The sequence below is a fragment of the Melozone crissalis genome, unplaced genomic scaffold (assembly GCF_028551555.1).
Source record: "Melozone crissalis strain CALT ecotype California unplaced genomic scaffold, PUWL_Pcris_2 ptg000027l_1, whole genome shotgun sequence".
NCBI lineage: Eukaryota > Metazoa > Chordata > Aves > Passeriformes > Passerellidae > Melozone > Melozone crissalis.
The window spans coordinates 83,169,595-83,191,740 of record NW_026535805.1 but is presented as its reverse complement, the minus strand read 5'-3'; the positions used below and the strand labels follow the sequence as shown (position 1 = coordinate 83,191,740).

At 38.0% G+C, this 22,146-nt stretch overlaps 1 protein-coding gene across 7 annotated transcripts in view; it reads left to right on the top strand.

Annotated features, from left to right (window-relative positions):
* MAP3K7 (mitogen-activated protein kinase kinase kinase 7) overlaps positions 1-12,852 on the top strand; it is a 48,085-nt gene extending 35,233 nt beyond the window's left edge. For 4 of the 7 annotated variants that reach the window (XM_054279234.1, XM_054279233.1, XM_054279232.1 and 1 more), the window contains 5 exons: positions 4,119-4,227; positions 6,105-6,191; positions 6,988-7,049; positions 7,589-7,704; positions 9,745-12,852. In XM_054279234.1, coding sequence (XP_054135209.1) covers positions 4,119-4,227; positions 6,105-6,191; positions 6,988-7,049; positions 7,589-7,704; positions 9,745-9,925 — 555 coding nt within the window. In that variant the 3' untranslated portion in view covers positions 9,926-12,852. The remainder of the gene's footprint in view (positions 1-4,118; positions 4,228-6,104; positions 6,192-6,987; positions 7,050-7,588; positions 7,705-9,744) is intronic. The other 3 variants (XM_054279237.1, XM_054279236.1, XM_054279235.1) reach the window with 1 other exon arrangement.
* Positions 12,853-22,146: the final 9,294 nt, after the last annotated feature.

Sequence of the window (22,146 nt, the reverse complement as noted above, 5' to 3'; positions counted from 1 at the left end):
TCTATAGAAGTACCAGAGTGATATTTTACTTTCTTACTTTTGATAGTGTACATATTGGAAATGTAAGTGGAAGAATTACAATTGTCTGTTGCTATCCTGCAGTTTCTTTGGAAACATGGTAAAATCTGGAAAACATAATATTTTAACGCACATGAAAAATGCAGTTTCAAAGATATTTTTGCACTGTCCATATAAACAAATAATGAATTTTTATCCCCTTTTTGATGTGAAGAGAGATAGAGGAGTCTGCTGAAACTAATGCTAACTTTTGATGTACACATGCTTGTATATTAAAAAAAATTGGAAAACAATGAAGAAACAGAGCACAATGTAATTATGGCTAAAGACTTAAGATTAATCTTTATGGGTTTCTATACATCTGGACCTCAGTGCCTTGATTTTTTTATTAAAAATTTTGAGCTGCTATCCATATGAGCAATCTATGAGCCAAAGCAGAAAAAACATCTGAGTGATATAGCTCTGGTGAGTTTATCCAATCTCCCCATATGCACTATACCATATCTAGGGTATCCTTTCTAATGTGAAAATCCCCTTCCCCTCCGTCCCTTCATTGCAAACATCTTCTTCCCCGCATTCCATTCTCCCTTACACCCACTCTGAGGCACAGCCTTCTTCACCAAGTAGCCATGGCCCCTCTGCTCCCTCACCCAGGCCATGAAAGGCCCTGTCCCACTCAAAATTGAAGGATTGCCACGATGCTTCTTCTCTGGCTTTTAACTATTTGACACAGTAAAACTGATCAGAAATATTTTTACTGAATGTATTTTTCCTGAAAATTGCTGCTGTATCTATAGAAAATGGTTTCTGTTGCTACTATGGGTTTTTAATTAGAAAGGTTTTTCCAATTCAGAATGGAGTTTTTCTTAAGGTGAAGGAAAACACCAGGCTTGTATATAAATAAATATATGTATATATATTATTAATTAATATTTTTATATATGGGTGCTTACCTGAAAGGGGTAGTCCAAGACTCTTGGTCCTGTTACCTGTTTGTCTGTTTTCATTTGACCACCTTGTATGTTTTATGATTGTATGTCTATTTTATGTCTGTGTGCTCTTTGTGTGGCTTGTATGGCTGACAATTACTATGTTTATGTTGTTGAGACACTTAAGGTGCTTAACAGCATTGCTCTTACTGGTGTTCTCAACAGCAGACAGTAATAGTGCTTTGCAGAGAGTTTTACTACTCAGCATCAACAGTTTAGATAGGAAATTTGCTAGGTCAAGGGTTTTCCATCTTTGGATCAGCTGTTAGAGTGATTTGGTGTTGAGAACACATGTTCAGGTGTGAATTTTCACAGATTTTAGCACTTGGTGACCTTAGACTGGTCCTTACTCCAAGTGACATAAGCATCACTGATGCAACTGTCCCTTCTAAAATCAAATGCTACATTTTCATTTGTTTCTGTCTATATACTGTGATTCTCTGTCAATTTCTTTTTTTTTGGAATGGAATTGTTTCTTCTGCCTATTTCTCTGTACATGCACTTTAAAACATTTTAGTGTGTCCTCTGTCTGGTGCTATTGCTCTTGCCTAAACACCTTTCCAACATAGAAACATGTGCAGTCTCTTAACTGCAACGACTAATATTTTGGGGGATTTCAAGTAACACAGCAAATTGCCATTAATACTGCATGCAGTGTTTACAAAATTTCATGTTTTATATGGATACTGAGAAACGTATCTGGCATAGTGACCCAAGATCTGCAGGTTGTGATCTGATGCTCAGTGTGGTATCCATCTCCTTGCCTGTGTGTCTTTTATTGTTTTGGATATTTTGTACTCATCTTTCACAGTGCTGCCATAAACACCAAAACTACCTGCTTCCTCTTTTAAACACTGTTTTGTTTTGTTTTGGGACTGTTGGTTTTTGGGGGAGAGGGGGTGTTGTAACTGTTGCAGAGCCTCCATAACTTTTACAGTTTACTTTGAAGTGAAAAAAATTACTATATTAAAGAAAGCCATGTACTGATGTGAGGAGTTAAGAAGCAAGGTCATAATGTACATGCCCACATGCATGCAAACTAAGTGGGATAATTTGGGGATCTGATATTGCACAGATGAATCATTCTGTCCATGAGATTGTGAAATTTGTCACAGATGCACATTTGGGTTTTTTTCTCCCCTTTCACAGCAAGATAAAATTCACAGCTGAGATGAAGAAACAGGACTAGTAATGATGATTTCTTTAAATCATGTTGCCTGTTTAAATTAAGCTTCAGGGAAGATTATTACTCAGAATATGCCTGCTTTTCAAGACTGTAAGTCTTTGAGAAATGGCAGCTAAGAATGCCATGAGAGTTTGACCACCTGGCAAAGATGATTTGAGAGTAACCTGCTAGCAAGTCTGGAGGAAGCAAGGATGAAGGGGTACAGAAACTGATTGCCAAAGTCCAGACAATGGACTTTACTTGTCAGAGGGGCTGCTGCCATGCAGGTGGCCTAAAGCATCTCACTCAACAAACTCTCAAAACACTGTAATCTAACCAGTGTTCAGTTTGGGAAACTTCCCTTCAGCTTCATAGTGCTTTTTAGATATGCTTCAGATGTGATTCCTTCATTTCTACATCTACTGAATTTCATGTAAATAAAGATATCAAAGAAATGTGGTTTTGATTGGTGGACCAAAACAATCTGGTAAAGCACTGAGAAGTTACTGTAACTAGAGTATTTCTCAGGTGCCTTTCACTATCCACTATCATACACAACAAATCTCTTTTTGCTTAAAGGTCTTTTATGCTGTTACAAGTGCTTTCTCTATCTTCTGATCTTTTACATCAGCAGGGTGTGTTTATAATTCATGTTTGAGGACGCTAACAGTAAGCTCAGCAACTTAAATCTTACTTAATGTCAACAAAAACTCCAACACAAAAGATTTTTCAAAATGTCTGATGCCATCATCTTGATAATATCCATCAAATTATTTCTACAGTTTATTGTCTTGTTTCTAGATATTACCATAAAACACAAAATGCTTAATAAACATCACAGAAGAAAGAGTATGCATTTGAAATAATGGATGTTTCAGTGTGTATAATCTTGTTATTCTTTGGATCATTACTGGGCCAGAATCCTGAATTTTAAAGCTTAAATTAAAATAGTATATTTGGAAATAAAGTCATAAAGAAATATAGTTTCTAGTTAATGTATATTTGAGTGCTTATTTTGAAAAATGGAGTCATTTAATGAATCATTTCATGATAAATACACCATCCTGAAAATAGTTGTATTTTAATAGCATCTTTCCTTTTACTTCATTTTTTTCTGAGAAACTTGCTGGGGCTTATAGTCTTAAATCCATTCATGTGTTAATTTAATGTCACTGAGGGGGTATGTGAAATAGAAACATATATATTGTAAATAACATTTCTGAAAAAGCAGCTTAGGAGAATAATGAAATCTGTATTATGTTTTTGTGCTTTGGTAAACAAAAACATTGGAGGAATCAAACAGTACATGAAAAAGCAACCTTCAGAATTTTGGTTTAGTTCTTAAACTGCTTCATGAGTGAGCATGTACTCATTTTCTGATTGATGTGCTTCAATTGACTGATCCTTTTTGATTAGGCTCTTTTTTCACGTTTTCTGAAGATTAATCAAATAACCTCTGAGTTAACAAAAGAACCAGAAGAAAACTGTAGATTAACACATGGTAGTCTAGTGCAGCTACTAAGCTGTATTCCTTTTATTGAATGTAGTTCCATTCATTAATTAAATGTTGGAAACAAACTTTATGTCCTCTTTATGTTACAGAGCTGCTAGATTTCACTGAACAATGGTGCCAAAATCACTAGACATGTTGTCATGATTTTCTGTAAAGATCTTGAACACACTGTTCAGCATTGCTTTTTGTTATGCTGAATAGGAAAATTGTATCACTTTCTTTTACACAGTAGAGAAGAAATGGGGATGAAATTATTCCTGCAATGCATGTAAATGCTCTGCCTCAGGAGATCATTCAGGGTAAAAGCTTGGGGAGGGAAAGTATTTTTGAGGAGGATTGTAGGTTCAAATGTCTTCAATTTTTTTTTCTTTTTAATGAACTTCTCAAGAAATCTTCTATTAATTTGTCATTTTGTTTTATTTTGTCATTTCAGGAGAGTAGAAACAGCAGTAGATCATCTAGTCCTAGTGTGAGAATGATCACTACCTCGGGACCAACCTCTGAAAAGCCAACACGTAATCCATGGACACCAGATGATGCAGGTAATCCTTTGTTTATTCTGTAAATTTTTTGCCTGTAAAAAAATTTAAATATTTATTTCATTGTGGTATGGGGTGTATGCTCAGACATTAATAAAAGTAAGCAATGAAGATCATGATTTTTTTAAGTTCTGCTTAAATGAAATCATTACATTACTGCCTTGTTTTTCACATACACTGTAAGAATACTTATTTATAAATTGGTAAATAACATAAACTTGTAAATATTTTGCTTGTAAGAAGGCACTGTAAATTGCAGTAATAATAATACTTAATGAACATCTTGTTAGCCGTTGTTTTTTAGTGTGGTTTTGGAGAATTAGGGGAATAGGCATCTTAGAACATTTTAGTCTTGTCCAGTTGTATTTTCAATGCACATTTAAAGATTTCATTGCCCTGACATCTGGAATTAAATGTTATGTAGGTGAGTATTGTCTGGGGTAGGTTACTCCTGTTTACCACCTCTTGTAATTTTGCTTATGCAGGATGTAGATGTGCACACAAAATTGCTGGTTTTGAATGCACTAACACGTGTCTGTAGAAACATTGTAAATACTTCTACCGTAGCATCACTGTTCTTTTGTTATGAAATAGGATAAAGAATGAAGATAATTGAATAGTTCAGTTTGATTTTAAAAGTCATAATGTATTCTGTTATGAAAAGAACCAGTACTGTAATGCAGGAAAAATGGATCCCCACAAATTCAGTTTTAGAGTATAAATAAAAATTACATTTTTGATACCAAAATGTACATGTTGAATCTTAAATTAAGTCTCAAGATGGTACTTCAGAGTGCCTCAAATGCTGTAATCTTTTTCTTGTGATCTTTTCATCTTGATGATCAGATTCTTTTCCTCTAACTAACTGCAAAATGGAAACTCATGTGGTGACTGACTCTTGCACAAACCTATGTATATATACATAAATATGTATGTATATTTGCACACTTGCATTTTACTGAATATGAGGTGATTATGTAAGATGTACTTTTCTTTTTTACCCATGTTAGTGGGAGGACAACACACTCTTGTGTTTTGCTTCCTTATTTTATTCTTTCTGTCCTTTGTTGCTTTGCCTGACCGCAAGTCAGTGGCTTGTCACTCATAACTTTCCCAAGCCCTTTCCCACTGCTGCAGCCCACCCTGGGCCCTCTTGTGCAGCATGGAACCTGAGTTGCTTTAGGCAGTGAGCACTAATGGGAATTGCTGCCTTGCATTGGAAGCAAGCTCTTACCCAGTCAAGAGTTCATTGGAAACCAAAAGCTGCAAATCATAAACCAGTGCAACAAAAGTTTGTGCCAAGTTTTTGGTCTTAAATGCAGCACAGCACTGGAGCTAAAAGTCAAGTTTGTTTTCTAGCCCACAGAAATTGGTCACCTCATACTCAGGTAAATACAGAATGTGCCATATGTATATTTTTTCTTGTTAGGTTTATGTAGGCCATGCACAAAGAATTGTTCAAATTTCTGAGGAGAGAAATAATACTGGTTTTCTGTAAAAGATGCTATGTTTTTAATTTAATGAAGCAAAGTGATAAAACAAGGATGCAGCCGTATCTGGTCGATCAGGGAGAATTTGCAGTTCTGTGATGTAGTGCTGAAACACTTGGGAATGTCGCCTGAAGCATTGACATGTAGTGATGTATTTTTGAAGCATTGCGATTCATTGTTGCAATATCCGTATATGGCAGTAGTCTAATGTAGGGAAGGACTTCTCATGTTGATTGCATTTAAGATACCACGGTGATTAAGTCTCTGGTTTTAGGGTTGTTTCCTTTTTCTTTTTCCTTTTTGTTTTTACCACCTTCCAGTTTCCTTACAAGCATACACTTAACCACTTTTTCTCCATTCCCACCCTCTTATTTCTGTTTCCTTTTGAAGCTGCTCTTGGAAATAGCATAGTCTTTGAGGGCAACACCTTAGTTTCTCTACCACGACTACTCTGTGGCAGGTGCTTTTGGGGTATGGGTAAGCAGCCCCTTTTTTTTCCCACCTACCCTCCTCCATATAATCCTCTAGTAGCAATTATGCAGCTGTAAAATCAGTAGTTTCTCCATGTGTCTTTACTCCTGTGTCTCTTAAAGCTTAACAGTAACCTTGTGATCCCCAGATTGTGGGCTACTGAAAGATAAGAATGCAGAAACATACTAAATCTGGAATGAAAGCTCTAGAGAAATCCAGAGCAGTGTAAGAAGAGAGCAGCCATGCCCAGGAGACAGACCAATTATTGGGTTCTTTGCTAACCACAAAGTATATGTATGGAGCAGAGAAGATGCCCTAGAGCATGTTGTGAGGAAGATACTTAGAGACCTCACTGGGAGCAGGTTTCAAAACTGAGCAGGAGGTTGTGCTTATTTTATTTTGGCAGAGCTGATTTGCACAGCTTCTAATTTTAAAATCATTAGATGCATGGGCTGGCTGGCTGATCCTTCATAAACAAGAATGAAATGGCAAATTTTTTATAAACAGAACTGTACAAAAATGGTATTTTTAAAATCTGTGTTCTGTTACATGGCTTCTAGAAGTGTAGGTTGGTAACCATAATTTTTTTTTTTCTTGATGTGATAGACCATACTTTTGATGTTCTTAACTATCAGAAAAACAAAATGATTCATCTGCCTTGGGATTGGAACGCTGCTATTTCCATCTGCTTATCCACATTCAGATTGTGTATTGTGTAATTACTTAGATTTCTTGGTTTTGTTCTGTAAGAATAGAATTCACTCTTTTTAAATACATTAAAGTTTTCTTGGTGTTTTTACAGAGACCAATGGGTCAGATAACTCCATCCCAATGGCATATCTCACATTAGATCATCAGTTACAGGTAATAAATATACAGTTTAATAGATTCTCAAGTTTGCATTTCATTCTAACATGTGACTTCAGAGCTGCAAAATATAGTGCCACATATTTACCTGGGTTTATGTTCTGTCTAATTTTTGACCAAGGCTAAAAAAATATATTATGTAATCTGAGATTGGTTGACTCAGGTTTGATCAAGCTATTAAAAACAAGCCCTGGGAAACATGATCACTAAAACCAAATATAAGCTGAGTTTGACTGTCAAAATAAGACATTATTTGCTTGAGTGTTACTGAATCAAATTGTTGTATACACTTTATTTTTTGTGTGTGGGATTAAATGTTGCTCTGATTTTTGTGACAAGTGTCAGATTAAAAACTTCAGATTTGAGTAAACTTTGACATCGGTGCAGTAATATTTTCCAGGGGATGGTTTAACACTTATTTTTAAATGCTTACTGGTTTTTAAAAGACTGTTATAAATACACTGCAGAGACATTCTAACACACTATTTACTAAGATATCAGTTCATTAGTCTTTTACATGTCTGATTTATTTTCAGCCTCTAGCACCATGCCCAAACTCCAAAGAATCTATGGCTGTGTTTGAGCAGCACTGCAAAATGGCACAAGAATATATGAAAGTTCAGACAGAAATCGCATTGCTGTTGCAGAGGAAGTAAGTGAAATGTGTTTAACCTTTTCTGTTCTTCTATGTCTTTCCTATCCACAAAGTCTGTGTATAATAATAAAAATACATAATAAAAAGTAAAAGATAGTCGCTGTGACTATTATTTCTGGCTTTATGAAGTAGCATTTCGTAGGGCATAATTATTTTCCAACCTTAAACTCAGGAATACTGAGCTGCTCAGTATAGATTAAATATTTAGAGCAGGTAATTGAAAGTTCTAATCAATATCAAGACTCTTCTTCTGGACAAGTCCTACATAAGTAGCAGCAAACTGGTAATGTTTGATTTTATCATCTCAAATTAAACACCTGAACTGTTAAAGAACCTTGGAATTTAATTTGCTACACTGTCCATTGAAGTATTTTCAGTTGTAATTTATAGAGAATTGTTTAGCCTAACAGATTATAGAATTTTGGGTAATATGTCAGTGTTACTCATTTTGCAGTTAGTTTTAATCATATCTCTGACTTTTGTCAAGCACTGCATTTACAAGTGTATTATCAATATTCATCTTAGATTTTTCTGCCATGGCTTCAGGACCTGATGCTTAAAAGCTGTTATGTGCCTTCTCCTTGTGTGTTGGAAATAAAGTCTTTCCTCTTGCAGTGTTTACATGTATAAGTAAAGCAGCTGCACATATTGTTGTATTAGGTCAAAAATTATTGCTGATTCAGAATTTGAGTTCATAACAAGTTCTGTTGTGTTCTGTTTCCTGATGCTGGGGATCAGTTCAGAGGTCATAGTCACACACTAGACCAAATAATCAGCTTGTGACCCACCAGTGTCCAAGCCATTGGCAGCTGTTAATGAAGATCTTGCCTTGGTATTTGTGGATTAGCTAATGAGAAAAATGTGTGTACCTTTTGTACAGTAGAAATAGCATACAGAATGGGAGGAAAATGTTACTGTAAGATTGAACTCCTGTCACATATTCACTTTGGGCTTAGTATTCTGTGAACAATTTGGTTTTTTAACATGTAACTAGGATTTTTAGATTTGATGAGGAGATAATGATGCTAGAGTTAATATCTTAATTTTGATTCTATTTATGTTGTCCCCAGTGATCAGTAAATCATTTAAAATGTATTTATTTCAAAACTGTTAATTTTCTGCTTTTAGATTCCTACTGGTTTTTTTTTCTAGGAAGTTTGTGTTCACATTTCTTCCAAACTGTTTTTTCTTAGAATGTAATTGTCCATAAGTGTTAAAACACAACAAGTTGTTGTGATGGATGAATTTAATTCTGGTTAAATAGTTATTAGCTCAAACCTCATATAATTACTAAATTTTCTTTAACTGTAATTAAAAACCATATGGCAACAATTAATTAACTTTCTCCTTTGCTATTTTGTTGCAAAAATATTGCTGGCAGCTTTCCTTCTTGTCACCTCATAACAAAATAGTAAAACAAACTGCTACATCAGTTTTGCAGAATAAATTATAACAAGATTATCAGTGTGTGTAGGCCTCTAAAATCTTTGCTAAAAAAACGTGTTGAACACTTACAGCATAAATAATGGGAAATGCCAGTTACAGAAGTAATTTCCTTGATTCTACTTTTCCACCGCTTTAGTAAGTTCAAGTCTAGATAGAAAATAGCACTTCACTAAAAAGTTACAAAAATTACTGCAGTTTTCTATTCGAAGTTGCCTTTTAGAGATTTAAAATGTGCATATAGATATCTAAAATTGGAGTTGAATATATTCATGAAATTTTGTGTGGCTCCTTAGGTATTTTACTGTGACCTGTAAAACTACATCTGAAAGACATTATCTGAAGGACAGGTTTAGAGACTGAGGCTCAGTCCTCAGCTGTTTTAAAGTTTAAATGTGGATTTGATTTGGAAGGGAATTTTTCCCCACACTGCATTAAAGAATAACATTCTTTTGTCAACTTCTTTTGCACAGAATATTACCAGCTGTAAGTTCAGATTGATAATCAAATACTGATTTGAAACATATGAAGTCATCTACACACAAATGAAAACAGAACATAAATGACAATGACTTTTTTTTTTTCCCATTTCAGACAAGAACTAATAGCAGAACTGGACCAGGATGAAAAAGATCAGCAAAATACATCTCGTCTGGTACAAGAACATAAAAAGCTGTTAGATGAAAACAAAAGTCTCTCAACATACTATCAGCAATGCAAAAAACAATTAGAGGTCATCAGAAATCAGCAACAGAAGCGGCCAGGCACATCATGATTTCCTGGGACCTTTCGAATGAAAAATATGCACAGAAAAGACTGATTTTTTTTTTATTGTTATTATTATCCCTTATTATGACAACTCATGAGTGTTAGCTTCTTGGTGTGATCTGTACGTGTCTGCTACACTAAACATCATTTAATTTTCTTTTTCCTATGTGAAATCCAGTTCAACAGTTTAATTGAATAGAGTGAAAAAACAGTGACTTGAATTAACCAATAGCCCTCAATTTAAAGCAAGAAGAGTGGCTGTTTGCATGCTCCTTGTGTGAAGCCTAGCCTAACAAGTGTTGAGGAGGCTGCTAAATTGTGAGAACTTATTTTTAGTTTTTGGTGTTGCCTCAGTAAGAGCAAAAAAGAAAAGACTTTCCTGTTTAAGAATGGTTTTGTTCCAGTGTCTCATCTCAAACTATTATTATGATGATTATTTTCATAATAAACTGAAACATGCAGCAAGCTGCAGAGGTGATGTTGGCTGATCAGAGTAATTCATGACGCATTAGTGGTGCCTTTTACCTGTAGACAGTGTATTTTTCCACATGCAAAAGGGTAGGCAAGCTGATGCCAGCATTCTCAGTTCAGTGCTTGATAGCCCTGCATTTTGACTAATGTATTTCTTGTAATCTTGCATTCATAAAATATTTGAAGTAAAAGGCTGTATTTTGTTTACTTTCTTGGGGTGAATGACATGCAGTTTTATTTAAATACGGGCCAAAAGTTAAGAAGGTGATCGATCACTTTACACAATACACACTTTACACTTTATACATGGGACAGAATTGGTCCCTTGTGTAAAAGAGATATCATCAAAAATATGTAAAAGTGTGTTTCAAACTTTTAAAACTTTTGTCCCTGTAGAATCTTTGAAAGAAAATTCAGAAAGAAAATGAATACACTACTTGAAATACTTGCTCCCTCTATGTTTTTGCTCCGTTCTTGATTTTGTTTCAGGAGGTTTTTTTCTTAAAGTTATTTGATGAAAAGCATTTACCATAAATGTAAATAAGTTTGTTTTAGATAGAGTGGGGAAAGAGTGTGGGGAAATTACTTTATTTTAAATAGCAAATTATAAAATGGAGTTGAGTATTCGAATAGTGGAAACTATTAAGAAAATGAGGGAAATAGCTTAGATCTCCATCAGGAATCTCAGTTATTCCACTCATTTGAACATAGTTCAGAGGAAGCTCATTACAGAATGCCTGCTGCCTTTGTGACTGAAGAATTGCATTTAATGAGGTGGAGTGGAATATGTAATGCTCAGTGTTGATATTTACCGTTATTACATAGGAGAAAATAATTACTTGTTTACATAGAAGATTGATTATTTGGATTATGAATTAACTTTTAACTGGTACAAAAATGAGACACTTCCATATACAATGCTAAATTACTACTTATATACATACATAAGTTCTTGATGTTCTCAGTTACAGGCAGGGTTTTAATAGCACTTGTTTGCAAAATTAAAATAGGAAATTGAAGTTTAGCTGCTGAGCCCTATAAATGACAGAGAAGTAATCTGAAATTCAAAGTACACTTATGTCAAATGAATAGTTACTCATACCCATGAGCAGAACTTGGAAAAACCTTAAGGGGAAAAAACCTCATACTATTTTCTCTTTCTCGTCCTGCCTACTTGATAAAAACCATTACTAAAGTTGTGCTTATCTGTGAACAGCAAAGAGGACGAACAACTTACTGGACATCCTGTCTTGAAAATAAATCTATTGTTGGCAAAGCTTTGGGAGTTAGAAACCTTTCCCTCATTTTATTTAAATAAAGGAAGGGTTCTCATTCCCAAAACCTTAACAGATAATTTGATTAGTTAGCTGAAACTGATATTGGGATCAACTTAAGGGCACACATATTTATAGCAAAATGTAATTGAGGGAGAAAATAACTCTAGTATTAGGAATAGCACAAGTTATCCAAAGCATTGCTGTTCACATACATCTGTCTATCTACCAAAATGGAGACACTCGGTGATCAGCAGCTTACTTAACATATGCTGAAGCATTAAGTAGAGCAGCATAAATACTGATGCTCAACTTCAGAGGCATTGATAGTTACATACACAAAATCATTTCTCAGGACAGTTTTTACATTTTTGCTGTGTAGTAAAAGATATATGCTTAAGGTCAATCTGTTGTATGTGAAAAGTTACTTTATGGCAAGGTTTGAATAATCGAAGTGATTGCAGTGAAAAATTAATGGTACATAATACAAAAGTAATTTCTACAAATTGTTAATGATATTCCAGGGTTTACATCAAAAAGGGTCTCAGATTATAAAATAAGTGCTGTGCTACCATGCATTGTTGGCTTCAATCAATAGTTTGGTTTTATCACTTAATTTTCAAAAGAAATTTGGAGTTTGACTTTTTGCCTTCAAATTGTCCTTTTCTTAGTTTTACTAAAAATTTAAAAAATACTTGCCCAGATTTCTCACTGAGGTTTTCCATATGAAAAAATTTGTTTATCATAAAAAAGAACTCTAAGGGTAAAACACGGCAGCTTGGGCTAAGAAGAGTTTTAACAGCTTAACTTTCAGTGACCTTTATTGTTTTCATAAGGCTCTTGTTTTAAAGTTGTTTACAAATGTGCTTTTATTCTTCTGTTAAACTATTTGGACTGTTCAGGAACTTTTTTCGTGTACTCTTCTGTTCATTTAAAGCTGTTCCTCTAATAATGGAGGTGAAACATCTAGTTCGGGCTGGGCACTGCCTTCTCAGAAAAGGTAACAGGCTCTGCTTTTTGTTACAGTCTGTGTTCTGTAAGATATTTTGTAATTGAAGTATGCTTCTGTATACTATGCAGTTCTTCCAAAAATGCTTTTTTAGGCTTTTTGGTTTGTTATTTTTTCTGATGAGGAGTTGAAGATTGTAATTCAAAACTTGTACATAAAATGGTGAATGATTTCATATGATTCAGGAATGAGCAGTGTGGCTTTCTGTTACAGGGTTTTACTGCTTTGTCAGGAGTTTAATTAATAAAAGCTGAGAGACTTCCACAAACATGTAGTAATGCCCCAACACTCGCCAGAGCATCCGTGATCTCTCATGGAATCCCACACTGGGTGGAAGATAATCATCTTGCAGTTGTTCCCACTGCTGAAAAAAATTCTTTTGCTGTGAGCTTGTTCCTTCCTGTATGCAGAACTAGGGTGTAGGATGAATAGTCTTACTCATAACTGAGTATAAAGATATTTTAAGAATGCCACATTTACCTTGTGGATGTAGTGCAAAGAGATAAGTGCTTGTCTTCTGTTGTTAAGGTCAGAAAAATTCCATTCCCTGTAACTTACTTGTTTTGTTCATAATGGATGTTACAGCTTAAGAGGTTCCATTGCCATACCAGAGACAGAGATGACCCCCAAAAGTGTCTCATTGCCTGTGAAGATCACAAAATTGTGCTTCAGATCTGTTCTGAAGTGTTCTGAACAGCTTGATTTCAGGTGCCCTGCTGTAACTTGCCAGGAAAGTTTGAAAAAACAAGGGGAAAGAAAAAAGGTGTGGCACACCCAACCCCTCAGAATAAAGATATCCCTGGTGAGCTGGTTGGCAAGGACGATGTTAGAAAAGCAAACCTGTGTAGGTATATATTCAAATATAAACACGGGGTTACCTGTTTGTGTGTTCTTACCTACCTGAGAGGGGATGCAGCCAGATGGGGGTCAGCCTCTGCTCACAGGCAACCACCAACAGGAGAGGACACAGCCTTAAGATATGCCAGGGGAGATTGAGGTTGGACATTAGGAGGAACTTTTTCACAGAAGGGGTGATTAGACTTTGGAATGGGCTGCCCAGGGAGGTGGCAGAGTCACTGTCCCTGAAGATGCCCAAGGAAAGGCTGAAGGTGGCACTTGGCGCCATGGTCTGGTTGACGTGGTGGTTTCAGTCATAGGTTGGACTTGATGATCTCAGAGGTCTTTTCCAACCTCATTGATTCTGTGATTCTGTAGACAGCTGCATATATCAAATCAGAATTGATAGATATCTTTTTCTTTTTCCAGAATTAGAGCTTTCTTTAGTTTTTATTTATTTTGGTAATGTCACTAGATTGGTGATATTCTATGCCTGTGAAAATCATGTTCTTTAGAGGCAGATAAATAGAGATGTGAGAGTGAGAGAGAAAATCATTTATTTTCTGTGCCAGTGTAGCAGTTTCCTGCTTCTTGCAGGGGCAATTCACATCTTCCACTAAACTTGGAGAGGTTTGCTGCAAATGTTTTGACTTTGAACCTACATCTGTCTGGTCATGGAGCAGTACTTACTGAAAGGGCAAAAAGGAATTTAGACTAAGTAGTTTTCATTTTTAATTATTAATAAAATATTGTCTTAAAATACTTGTAGCACTACTAATCCTAGGGCTTTAGCCTAAACAAGCATTAATGAAGAAAAACTTTTTGTTCATAGCTGTGTGCTTTACACTAAGTAGCTAAAAATTTGAGATACTCCAAAGGATACAATAGGCTTGTGTGTGCATAATTCCACATAGTTTGTCAGTAGTCCCCTTCTAACTGGAATAAAGATAGCCATGCACTTGGGAACCATTTCTTTTTACAAGTGGATAGAGAGGAACACATCATAGACTCACAGAATCATTAAGGTTGGAAAAGACGTGGTGGACAACAAGCTGTCTGTGAGCCAGGAATGCCCTTGTGGCCAAGAAGGCACATGGTGTTAGAAAAAGCATTGCAGGTTTATGGAAGTGATTCTTCCTCTGTGCTCAGTCCTAGTGAGCTGCTGTGTCCAGTTCTGGGCTCCTAGTACAGAAGAGACGTGGAGCTACTGGAGCAGGTCCAGTGGAGAGCAGTGAAGATGATGGTGGGACTGGAGCATCTCTCTCATGAGGGAAGGCTGAGGTAGCTGGGCCTATTTAGCCTGGAGAAAAGGTGACAGAATGGATCTCATCAATGTGTATTGCTATCTGAAGGAGGGTGACAAGAGGGTATTTCCAGCCTCTTCTTGGTGGTGCCAAGCAATAAGATGAGAGGCAATGCACAGAAACTGATGCACAGGAAGTTCCACCTGAACATGAGGAAGAACTTTACTGTGTGGCTGACTGAGCACTGGAACAGACTGCCCAGGGAGAGTGTGGAGTCTCCTTCACTGGAGGTATTCAAAAGATGTTTGAATACAATAATGAGTAGCATGATCTAGGAAACCTTTGGAGCCTGGACCAGGTGATCCACTGTCATCCCTTCCAACCTTACACATTCTGTGAATCTGCTAACACTGATGTGCAGCCTGGTGGAAATGCACTGGTCTTCCCTTTGCCTGGTCATGCTTTTCCCCCACACTGATACTGAACAGGAAAAGCAATGGAGCAACTGCACACAGACTGCTCTCCTGTGGTAATTGGGCAAAAGACCAAGTGGTGACTTGCATTCATATGGGTTTAACATGTGCTGTGGGACAAAATCTTAGTTTATACCAGAAAATTAGAAAAAATTTCCTATCTGTAGACAGCTTGGAGACTATATAATCTTTACATTTTCTCTGCTCAGAGGTTGCTGAGGCACTGGAGCAGGCGGCCCAGAGAAGTTGTGGATGCCCCATTCCTGGCAGTGTTCAAGGCCAGGCTGGATGGAGCTCTGAGAACCTAGTCTAGTGAAGAGTGTCCCTGCCCATGTCAAGGGGGTTGCAACTTCATGATCTTTAAAGCCCCTTCCAACCCAAACCATTCCATGATGAGGTGGATATGTGAAGGGCTCTGCCTGGGTCTGTTCCCCTTCTTTCTCATTAAGAGTAGCAGTGTGGATGTCACAGCTGTGGCCGTCTTTTAGTGATGTGCAAAACCACATGACTGAGCTGGCAGCTCCTGCAGTGTGGAAAGAGGGGTGGCCAAAAAGCTGCTTAAGAAATGGAGCTCAATCAGCTTTGCTACTGTGTCTATACAGTAGATGCTTTAGACTACTCAGACTCCTTCCAAAACCAGGCAAAGTTACAAAGATTAGACTAAAAGAGAGAGTAAATCATCCTATCATGTGAGGATATCCATATTTGCAAAGCTACCACATGTGAATCAGATTCTTATTCACATTTCTTAGATCATCTTCATCATTAGCAAATTCCTGGCACAGCCAGGAATTGTTCATGAGGTAGGAGGTGTAGATAATTCAGCTCATCCTCTGAGGGCTGTCTGGGGCCTGTGGGGCTGTTGGGAGCAAACTGTTAAGGATGTGCTTAAATGGGACCTCAGAAGAGTCTGCACCAGGAGCCCCTTTGGTCAGTGCTGCTGTGCTTTGCACCAGAGCACAGTGCCATGGCTGAGGTTACAGGGCTGGTGGTGAGAGCAGGGGTGCTGCTTTTCATCAGTAGCCTTTAGCCACCCCTCTGGGTGTCCATGGGTGCTAGCAGACACCAAGGCTGCTGTGAAGTGTGAGATTTAGGGTAATAGCTGTATGCTTATCAAAAACCCTCGTTCCAAAGAGATGGCTAAGGAGGGATTTTGTGTATTTGTTTCGGGGTAGAAAAAAAAATTGGGGTGAGGGTCACTGAGAGCACTCTATCCCACACCTCTGGATCAGGGAGGTACACCTGTAGCCTTGGTACAAGCCCTTCTCTGAGTGTGCTACCAAAAGAACCATGTGGTGAAACAAGTGGTAAAGGCTTTCATGGCTGCTTCCCTGAGGGCTCTGAGTTCTCAGACCTGAAAGGAAGAAGAGGAAAAAAAAGGAAAAGCCATAACAACACAGCTAGGGAGATGAATGTGGCTGGTTTATTAATAATTTTGCATATTATGCCATGATCTCCCCAAAAAGAGCTAGAGGTGGAACTGAGTTTCCAGTCTCAGCTGCTTTAATTCAGTGGTTTTAGGACCAAGTAATCTGCACCTCCTGGATAAACCTCAGCCTCCACCTGGCCTTCACAGCTGTATTTGCTCCTCTGTAAAGCAGAAGTTTTTATCTAAATATTCCCGGAGCAGACGTCAGGTAAAGATATCTCTTTAATAAAATCCTATTGTGGCAAATCACAAAAGGTGCAGTGATGAACATTAAGAATCTAACTTGGGTTTAATCATCTGAAAACTCAGATTTTGGTGATTATTTTTTTCCTTCCCTGGTGCCCAGTCCCAGAGTGAGGAAAGATGCAAATATAACCAATTGCACACTGCTTTTCTGTATTGTATCCAGCTTCTACAAGTTTAGTCTCTGTCAGTGAGGTTCAGTGAGGGGTCTGCAGCACAAATCCCGTGAGGAGCAGCTGAGGGAGCTGTGGGTGCTTAGCCTGAAGAAAAGGAGGCTCATGGGGAACCTTGTCACTCTCTACAGCTCCCTGCAAAGGAAGGTGTAGCCAGGTGGGGTTCAGCCTCTTCTCACAAGTAATAAGAGAAAATGCCCTCCAGTTTTGCCAGGGGAGGTTTAGATTGGAAATTTCTTCACCGAAAGGGCTGTCAAGTGTTGAACAGGCTGCCCAGAAAAGTGGCTGGGTCCCTATCTCTGGGGTGTTTAAAAGCTGTGTAGATGTGGCACTTAGGGATGTGGTTTGATGTTGGGCTTTGCAGCGCTGTGTTAGTGGTTGGTCTTGATCTTTGAGGTCTTTTCCAATTTAAATGATTCTATGATTCTGTGATTCTATGTACAGTTTAGACTGTTGCTAAGGAAAGTAGCAAAATATAAATTTAAAGATGATTCTACTGAGGTTTAGCCCTTACTTGATTTATTTGGGGGCAGATTTCACAAATGAGCAATTTTCAGAATATCTTTATCAGGTAGAGCACCAGTCTCATGGCTGGTGTTGATATTGCAAGTTTTTAACCAGCACTGTGGCTTCCCTGGCCTGAACAGTTACTTCTAGTCTGGACATTGAAATTATCTGCTGGGAAAAATCAGAACTTTGGGATCATAGAGAGTAAACCTACTTAGTTCATTTCTGAAATCAAGCAAAAAGCTGAAATCTCCAAAATTGACAAGAAAAATGGAAGAAAATACCAATGAGGAAATGAATTTGCAGTCATTTTGGCATGTTCATCCAGATGTCTAAAACTGGCTGGCAAGGAAGTAAATCACATATTACCCTCACACCTGCACAGAAAGATGGTGTTCCAAAACATTTGCTTTTGTCCTGCTCTGTCAGTTGGTCTGAGATATTGTTACTCTCCCAGAGAACCAGGGCTGGCCAAGACCCTTTCATTGTCACAGGAGGATGGTGCTGTCTCTAGTCAGTATGTGGCTAGTCTTCCCATACCAACCACTTTCTCAGAGCTCAGCCTTGGAATAGGTAGCTGGAGGGCTGCTAGAAGTATTCACAAAGACACTTCCACTTGCTTCAGGCAAGGGAGACATGTATTCCCCCATGGTAAATCAAGCTGTGAGCCTAATTCAGAGTCCTGAAATGGATGGTGCAGAAAATAACTCTCTCTGCCTTACAAGTGAGGCTACACAGGTGCATACAGGAGAGATTACTCTCAGATGCCTTTAGCATTTGTGAATACCTCAAGAACTCATCAGCATCTGCCAATGAGGAAAATCAGAGATTATACGTGCCCTCATTTTGACCCATCTGTTGTGTTTCTGTTGCTGAACATTATTTTTGACTTTAAGATCTTTTAATAGCCAAATATATACTTGACTAACACTTCTCTTAGTTTGAGTGCATAGCATAACTTGCCCTGTTATTTGGACCAAGGCTAATGCTTTATGTATAATAGCCATTTTTATCTAATTACCCCTAGAATTAGTACTACCAAGAGCAGCACAGGCCATGCATATCCTTTGTGTGTCCGCAGGCAGGCTGCAGGAGGACCTGTGACACAAGGAGAAGTCTGAGATTCACCACAACTCCTCACCTCAAAGAGCAGCAGGGCTGTTAACTCGTGGCACTGACTTTGCAAGGTTTGTGCCTACAGTCCCAGCTAACGTCACTAATTCACTCTGTGGTTGCCACTCAGCAGACAAATTAATGGCGTGAGTCATTGTCAACTCCTACTAAATAAACCAGTGAACTACAGATGAAAGGCTCTGTATCCAAGTTGTTTTCATTAATTGCACTGTGGGGCAAGGGTAGATTTAATTTCAAGGACGGGAATATTAACCTCAATTCCTTTTCCTTAATTGAGTGTGGAGAAACAAGAGGCGTAAGCAAGGGAAGCGGAGAACAAGGACATGGGTCATTAGCACTGTCATCTGGTCTCACAGGCAGCAGTGCCTTGTAAAAAATGTCATTGCAGCAAGCAGGAGGCAAAAGCTTGTTTGGAAATGAACGGAGCATAAGTAATAGGGAAATTTACATTGGTGATTGAATTTTCACCAGTATTTAGATGTACAAGTCTCAGCACAGGCTTATGACGATCAACTCATAACTGGAGCCCATCTTGCAATAATTCCTAGGGTAAAAAACAAACAAAAAACAACAAAATCCTGCAGAACATGGCTGATGGTGGCTCCATGGGAAGCCTTTAAGGAAAAAGCCGTGGTCATTAGGCCTATTTTATTACTGATATATAGCACTTGCAGAGCATTTCTCACCTGAAGGCTTCAAATCACTTTCCAAAATGCATGATTACAGGAAAATAGAGGCCCAAGGGAGCACAGCTGACCTTCCAGAAAGGAGTAAGAATTTTGGAGTAAGTTTCATGTTTCCTGCCTATCGTTCCATTAATGTATGTGGGGGGCTCCAGTGATTCTGTCACTGAATAATTATCATTTAAGCAGCAGAGTTCAGGAGAACTGTCCTGGATCTAGCTTAGCCAGGTGGAGGAAACATCCCTTTAGCTAGTGAGGACTTGGTACATTTTTAATTTCTCAGCTGTCTGAGTTGATTAAGCTGATGCAAATGGAAATAAACCAATTGCATACCAGGTCAGCTGTCATTGTGAAAGTGGGATGGCAGTAAATGAATGAATGAATGGGTACATATTTTGGGTATGCATAGCAGGGTGGGTGATGAAACTTCATCTTAGTATGAGATAAGGTGTCTCCTACATATAAAAGGCTTTAATAAAAGCCCATGAATTTTGGGCTTGCTACAAACTAGCTGACTGTGCCTAATCTTGTTCACAATCAAAACTGCTAAAGAAATAAAAACCCTAAGAGAACTTTTGGTAATGCCTCAAAGAACTTTATAGTTCAAGGAGAGAGTAAAATATTCTAAACCAAACACATTATTACTTGTTAAAAATTCTGCAAAATGATTTTAAAATTAAGGTATCATTTTTTGTTGATGGAAGAGGTTAACAGAGATCTATTTACATTATACACTTCATGATGTTGGTTGGTACAAGTGGCTGTGCTTAATTACATTTAAATGCTGTGCAGTTAGCAAAGAATGTGCCTAAAGCTGTATCTCCACATGCAGTGCTCATAGGAAGAAAGAATTTCTCACCAAGCTCAAATCCTGTCTTCTCTGCTATTTAGAACACAGGAAACATAAGACCATCTTTCTTTTATGAATCTAGCAGTGATTGCAAAGCTGTAAATAAAAATACAGTTCTTTCTTGTGATGCCTGTGAGTGAGCAAATCAGAATTAAATAAATAAATGTTTCCCTTCCATCTGCAGAAAACCTTTAGGGCTCTACAGAAGAGTAAATTGTGGGAGTCTCTTGACTTAGCTCAGTTACACTTGGCTCTCTGGAGGCCCATCATTTTGAAAGAACTGTGGCCTACTTGGCTTGAGAAACGAGGTCAAACTCCCTTTACTTGGAAAAAAAGTAAAAATAAAATATTAATGCCAGTGTTTCTTGCAGTAATCCAAAGCACACACCAGAATCCAGCACACCACAGAATGGCACTGTTCTGTGCTTACTCTCAGTGTATCATTGCTGTGTTAGTGAAGATCTGATTTATCATCTCTTGCCAGGAGAGTTGACCTCTCCTGGAGAACCTCTTAGAGTCCTGCAGAAATTTCTGTGTGTGCTCAGCTTGGGGCTCTGTTACCCATCCTGGGGGCTCCTGGCCAGAGAGCCAGCCAAGGCCAATGTCTGTCCAGAGGAACTGCCCGCAGCCTGTGCCACAGCCTACACCCTACACCGTGATTGAAAGGATCAGTCAATTTTTTGATCAATGTCTTCTCCATGCCCAGCTCTGGTTTCTTTTTTCTTCATATTCTTCTGTCATTGAAGCTTAGCTGAGTACAGAGGCCTTAGGTCATCCTCTACCTGTGATGTTTGTTGTAAGATTGGATATGGGCACACATGAGTTTTAAACTACCTAATCATTGACCTTACTTGCCAATACATAGAGATAAATATATGATAGACACAAGTTAGCCTCTCAATTCAGGCAAAGTGGAAAAGAAAAATGTGCTATTCCTTTTTAATTGAGCACACTAGTACACAAAAGCAGTATTTTTTCACTATGTAAGTATCATAAGTGCAAGTAGCTTTTCTGCAAAATTCCTCGGCATCAGCTTTGCAGTAGCCAAGACAGAGCATTTATGCTGGGTCTGCAAGAAATTGCAATAAATTTGAAAAAATTAATTAACCAATACTGAGACTGCCAGCAGGGGCTGGATTACATCATGCTATAACCTGGATTTCCTGGAGGTGATAGACTTCTGCAGGAGAGCTGAGCAGCAGGACAAAGCCCCTTTTTCTGAGATATGCTGCTCACAGAGCCCTTCAAACCAGGAATTCTGCTCTGTAACAGTGATGAGACCCTGAGAAATGACCTGGAGACAGTGAAATTGTGCCAAATAGCCCTCATAATCTCTTTTGTGCAAGGCAATTTTTCCCTTGCATTAACATGCCAGAGCACTGACAACTTCATATTTACTAAGACTTTTTGTCTTTCCATTTCCCAAAGAGCAGTGAATTTTGTACTACTGAAAACTGTGATTATGCAAAAACAGGGCCTTTTTTTCTCCCCCTTGCCCCCAGAGGAATATCACTGCTCCTGAAGAAGTGGCTTTGCTCTGCAAAGAGAACTCGGCAGGCTTGGTAACTTAAAAATTTGATTGCCAATGAGCAAGTCTTCAGTTGTGTGCACATTTCATTTCAAGGCAGTGGCCTGGGAACATTCTCGAGCTAATTAAATGGGAATTGCAGTGATTTCCTCCTTATGGTCTGGAATTGTTGGGAAGGAACATCACATGGAGAGCCTAGTCAATGCACAAAGCATCTCTAATGGGTGCAAAATGGTTTGGGGGTTTTTTGTGTCTAAAATCAGGCATTGTTAATAATATAAGAACAAGGAAAATGTGCTCTTGGGGAGAGGCTGGGCTTTGCAGCTGCTACCAAGAGCCTACTTACAATCTAGGCGGATCTTGATTGTAGCTG